At 28.8% G+C, this 6302-nt stretch overlaps 1 protein-coding gene across 1 annotated transcript; it reads left to right on the top strand.

Annotated features, from left to right (window-relative positions):
- Positions 1–5221: 5221 nt before the first annotated feature.
- On the top strand, positions 5222–5947 carry LOC123195274 (protein GLUTAMINE DUMPER 3-like). Its single transcript, XM_044608924.1, has one exon. The coding sequence runs from the start codon at positions 5321–5323 to the stop codon at positions 5723–5725; it is 405 nt and encodes a 134-aa protein (XP_044464859.1). The 5' UTR covers positions 5222–5320; the 3' UTR covers positions 5726–5947.
- The last annotated feature ends 355 nt before the right edge of the window (positions 5948–6302 follow it).

Raw genomic sequence — 6302 nt, forward strand, 5'->3', positions numbered from 1 at the left:
TAAATAATGTATCATTGTATAATTATATAATTTTAAATTAATAATAAAATAACATTCAATCATATAATGATATATTATTTGAATATTTAATTGTATACTCAAAATTAGATATATGTAACACTGCTTTATTTGAACATATGGTTGTGGCTTCTTGTATTTTTTATATAGGAAAAGAAGTATTTTTCACCTAAGTTTTAGCTTAATTTTAATAGCATACTGACGACAATTCAAAAACCTAAATACTCACCAATAAATTAATTTTTGTTAAAATTTTTAGTTATATGTAAGGGTAAAACTATCATTTTACCTTTCATATTAAAAAATATATAATTTATATCATTGTCCCCCAAGATTGGAAAAGTGACATTTTAACCCATCCTCTCAATTTTGAAAAAGTGCATTTCACCCCCACAAACCCTTAGGATTTCTTCTCTCTGGCGACAATGACCACTATTCTCCTCCCTTCTTTCTCTGTCACTGTTGACAACTTCCCATGATGGACGAAGAAACACAGGTGCAATGAATCGAAAACAAAGAAGTTGTCATCGTGGTTTCCTCCTTTTTCCCTCTGATCCACCGTATTTTTCGTCGAATCAACTCTAGAAAAAGCTTTTTTTGTGTGATTCATCTTTGTCTAAAGCTGAATTGACTGAAAACAAAATAGTTGCTGCTTCGTTGCACTGATGCTAGAGAAGCTGAATTCCTTCATCTTCATTTCGTTGAGACGATGCTTCTTCATTAGTCGTGGGATGTCGTCGCTGATGGTAGAGAGAGAAAGGAGGAGCATGTGGCCACCGTTGTGGTCGTCGTCGTTGTCGTCATTGTTGCTGGAGAGAAGAAAACCTAAGGGTTTGTGGGGGTGAAATGTCATTTTTCAAAGTTGAGAGGTTGGATTGAAATGTCACTTTTCAAAATCTTGGGAAAAAATGATATAAATTATATATTTTTTAGTATAGAGGGTACAATGACAATTTTATGCTTACTTATAATTGAAAATTTTAACCAAAGTTAGTATATGGATGAATATTTGAGTTTTTAAATTGTCATGGGTATACTTTAAAACTGGGCTAAAACTTGGGTGGGAAATAGTGCTTTGCCCTTTTTATGTCAATCTATTAACCTCTTAAGTCATTCCACTCAACTTCCTTATCCACCATTTCTTGGATTAAATATTAGTCACTAATTACATAAGTATTAATTAATCATATTATTATAGTATTTAATCATCTCTTAGTCGAAACAAGCTGCCCGGAAATAGAAAGCAGCCCGAAAGTAATCATAGTTGAGGTAACCCTACCTTTTAATTATTAATTAATTACATAATTAAGTAGCCTAGAAAAAATTAATAAATAATTTAATTAATAATGATCAAGGTAGTGGAAATCCCACATCAATAATTGAAAGTTGTTATCCATTGATACGTTTAATTTAGATAATTAATTATTTATTCCATTGTCTCTCATTCAATTAATCGATTCTAAAGCTGCCAGATTCTGGTACATATATAAGCTTATCTTCATGTTAAGATGAACCAATTACAGGATGCAATTAGGGGAAAAAGATTTTGTAAATGATAAGTTCCAAGAACAAAAAAAAAAAAAAAAAAAAAAGAAGAGAAAGATCGAATATTATTAAGTTGGATTGTTGATGTACTAACGCCGATACCATTGAGAATATTGGCCTAATTAATTAGTGTTAAGTGCATTAATTGAATCTAGATGTTTTTATGAACATCTTTAACTCACGTGGTGTTATACATTTACCTCTAAAATTTTCAGCTATTCAGATTTAATTTCAACAGTATATTTCACACCAGATAAAAAAATTCGGCCAAATGACTATTTTTATTAGTGATTCTATTAAGTTTCGGTCGAAATGATGGTTTTGCCCATTTTATTAAAATTACAAAATTGTCATTAAAATTTAATATAAATATCAAATTAAAATTTTGTTAGTTTAAAAATTTATTACTTAAAGTCGTAAAAAATATAAAAATTTTAGTTAATTTTAAAATATTGTTTTTCAATTAACAGTTCTCTAAAATATAATTGTCCTTTTTAAATTATTGAGATATATAGTAAAAAATTTGAAAACACCCATCAATTTCTTTATCAATTTTCTAAAACCCTCTCAATAATTTTTAATATTCTTAATATATTGAAAATTAAGAGCACCCCCTAAAGTTTTAAATAAAATAAATATGGAAAAAAGAAAAATATAAAAAATAACGTAAAAAGATAAAATAGAAATAAAAAAGAGAAAATAAAAAAAAATATATAACTAATAACCTTCCTATTTTTTCACTTAACCAAATTTATTTATATAATGGATAATCAATGATAATTTAAATTTTTAAAATCTAAAGAATATAAACTTATCATTTTAGCAAATATTGGATGGGAAATAGGCTTTTGACTGTTAAATTTCTCTCAATTCTTTTATTTATATATATATATATATTCTTTGTTTTCTTTAATGTGTAATTTCTGATTAATCTAAACTAGAATAATGGCATAAAATGAGTATAATAAAAATCTAGCTGGCCCGAGATTAATTTGGATGACCAATCATTTGAAAATTAAATTAAATATATTCACAACAAAAGATAATATAATTCTTAGACTTATATGCGAAGATTGCAGCTAAAATATTATAACAAATTTTTGGTAGAATCTAGTTTAATAATATTGCTGCCAAATTTGCCTATTAAAAGGCATCCAGGCTCCAATACAAATCATGAAAAGGAAACAACCGAAATGAAGATTAGCCTATTAGGTTAAAGACAGACACGTTTAGTTAACGTAATAAAATCATAATAAACTAATTGGAAGTGGGATTTGGCTAGGATACGTCTGTCTCAAAATTATTCCAATAAATTAAATATATATAATCTCAGTGAAGACATGAACGGTATCTCATTAAATTATATAATAACAAATAAAATTGTTATATATACTAATTTTGAGTATCTATTTAGATATTTAAATAATTTATTATTTTATTTTTAATTTAAAGTTATTAAATATATAATATTATTTAAATATTTTTAATTGGGTTACAAAGAGTTTCCTTGAAAAAAATTGTAGAGTGTTTGTCCTTTGCGTATACGTGGGGAGGTGGAAGATGATGAAATAAAGGAACCCACCATTAATTTTGTGAAGATGACTCAAATTGGGACCCAACTGTCATCTTACATTTTTGTCAAAACTCTGCTATCTATTTCATACAGAAGTGGAGGATTGTATAACTTTGAGTCTTATTATTCATATTTATCCAATAACATTACGATATACAGTAAAAAAAATTATCTCTTCATCGTAATGTCAACGATGGTTTTTTTTTTTTGTCAAAGAATATTCAATTAATTTTTTTCTTTTTATCGTAAGGATATGAAAAATATCTATTTCATACAGATTGGATAACTGATTATAAAGAGTGTCGGTTGACAAAAGAGTCAGATGTTAAAAGAGTTGCCGTTGTGAAAGTAAAAATGATATATGGCTACTACTGGGAAGGAAAAAGGAGATGGCAGGCAAAGCATATAATAGTGGTGGACCTTCTCCTTGTAAGTTGCAAATAAAGAGGACCTACGCGATCTAATTCCACCTGAGCCACTTCTATATACCAAAGAAAACTCATTATTTTTCCTAGGAAAATTTCAACTTTCAGATAATGTTACGCAATAATCATCTGAGTTCTCTTGAATTTTTCAGGGCCTCATAACACATATGTATTCAAATTTATATATGATTAACACCCACTTGATTCTTGTATTATTTTTAGACAGAAAAACTTTAATGTAAAAGTTTAATTTTGATATATCATTAATGCATCTCAAACTTATGTTTTTACATTTTAGGGTTTCTTTTTTTTGTAACTTAAACTACATTTTAATGGGTTAATTGAGTAAGATTAGAGATGAAAATATGGCAAGAAGTAAATATCCATCTCGTTTTTATCATGTTCATAAAACCGTTTCTTTTGCTTTTCCTCTGCTTATTACCACAAGGCGCCAAATGTTTTAGTAAGAGCTTTTTCGAAACAGTTTCAATCCTCCTTTTATTGAAATTAGAGAATTCGTCACTTGCAACATGGTGATGCCCACTACTTGTATCAAGACAAAATACACATCAATGATATCACGTGAGGTTTAATTGCCTATTTGCTATTTATGAAAAAATTAAATTAATAATAAAATAATATTTAATTATATGATAATATATTATTTAAATATTTAATATAAGATATTTAAAATGAATATATATGATATTTTTAATACTGAAAAATATAATTTGGATTATTTGATTGTAAATGGAACATATAGTCATGTAAGAGAACCATTATTGGTCTCGTCATGATGGAATTAAAGAAGCTTTTATATGCCTGTCTACTATTTTATTCTTAATCTCGCTTTCATTTATTTATTCCTATTCTTATTCCTATCCAATAACACTCTTGTATTAAATGGTATGCATATATCTCTAATCTGTATGTCATTTAACCAATAGAAATCATTTCATTGCATTCCTAATCTTATGCTAATCTAGTGCGTTTTACTGTTCTCTTTATATATCATTTGATGATTTAGCATCAAATTAATGTGCCATGTTAGCAATTAAAATGTCAAGGAAGAAGGAGATGCAAATAATTCCAATGCACAGCCGTTTTAGACGAAAATATACCATTCATAGTTATCAGTATTCTACGGTATAAGTAAAAAATAATATATATTATAAGATGTATTAAATTAATACAATATAAGTAAACGTACTATATTATATGATATGTATTATCAATATGAATGAATATATTTTTTAAATAAAATGATGATATAATAAATATAAATATAAAAAATTTTAAATTTTCAAAGGTGTTTGTAATATTTTTTATAATGATAATGGGTCAATTAAATTTTTTTATTATTTTATTTTTTAAAAATATTAAATTTACGTATACATCTTATATCATTTAAAAACGTTAAAATTAAATTAATTAAATAACTTGAAAATTCTACTTAAAAATAAAATTACGATGGATTTAACTTTTAAACTGAATAATATTACGCTAGTGGGTCGGGTATCTAATTGGATACTAAAAATGATGGCATATAATGATAAACATGATAGCCTAGTGGCCCTCATTGCATACAAAATGACGACATCAATCACCCAATAAAATTTAATTATTCATTTTATTTGTCTATAAATAGCACTTTAAGCCCATCTCTCTTCTCTCATCATCCACAGCACTTTAATACAAATTTTCTTTTCTCTTCAGCAGCTCTCTCTTCGTTAATTCTCTCAAAAAAAAAAAAAAAAACATGGAAACTCCCAGGCAACCCACCCACCCGGCAGCACAAAATGGCTCGCTGCCACACTCGCCGTGGCACTCTCCAGTGCCGTACTTGTTCGGCGGCTTGGCCGCCATGCTGGGTTTGATCGCTTTCGCTCTCTTGATTCTTGCCTGCTCATACTGGAAGCTCTCCGGGTATTTAGAGAGCGGCGAAAATGACAACCAAGAACGTGATTTGGAGGCTGGAGAGGGGAAAAATGACGGTGAAAATCAGAAACCACCTCAGGTTTTTGAAGAGAAGATATTGGTGATCATGGCCGGAGAATTGAAGCCAACTTTCTTGGCCACGCCAATGTCCAGTCGGTCCTCTTCTTTTGATGATGACAATAACAAAACTTGCTCTTGCAGCAGTGAAAAGAATGAAAAACTGTAGAAGAAGGAAGATGTGACGCTTCAGAGCGGTGGTGCTGGTGATGATGGTGATCAGGTACAAAGAAGGAACACGAATTCACATGAGTCCTCAGATCAGAACCATTGATTGTTAATCATTTTTTTCTTTTTTTTGGTGGGGCTTTTGCGTGTGGCCTTTTTCATTCGGGAAATGTAAATTTTTTTGAGATTGTAATGGAAGATAAAAGCTTATGGTTTTGGCAAATCCAGAAACTTGTAAAAGGTCCTCTTCTTCTTCTTCTTTCTGTTAAAATTATAATTTTTCTGCAAATATGTACCTGATTTTCATGGCATTCTCTGTTGGGTGTCTAGCCTGAAAATCATACATGAGGACAAAAAAACAACTAAACTTTATTAATTTAATTTCTCTAGAGCACTAGGTGGGTTCAGATTATGATGTTTCTATTACTTATATAAAGGCTTAAAATTTTTTGCCATTAAGAGATGAACTGAATTATTCGGATAGAAAGGTGAAACATTCTATTCAATTATTCTTCATGTTTGCACAGAAGTTTTATGGTTTCAACAATATTTCCATGAAAAATGTGGCCAAGGTAAAA

This window comes from Mangifera indica, chromosome 13 (genome assembly GCF_011075055.1).
Source record: "Mangifera indica cultivar Alphonso chromosome 13, CATAS_Mindica_2.1, whole genome shotgun sequence".
NCBI classification, from domain to species: Eukaryota; Viridiplantae; Streptophyta; class Magnoliopsida; order Sapindales; family Anacardiaceae; genus Mangifera; species Mangifera indica.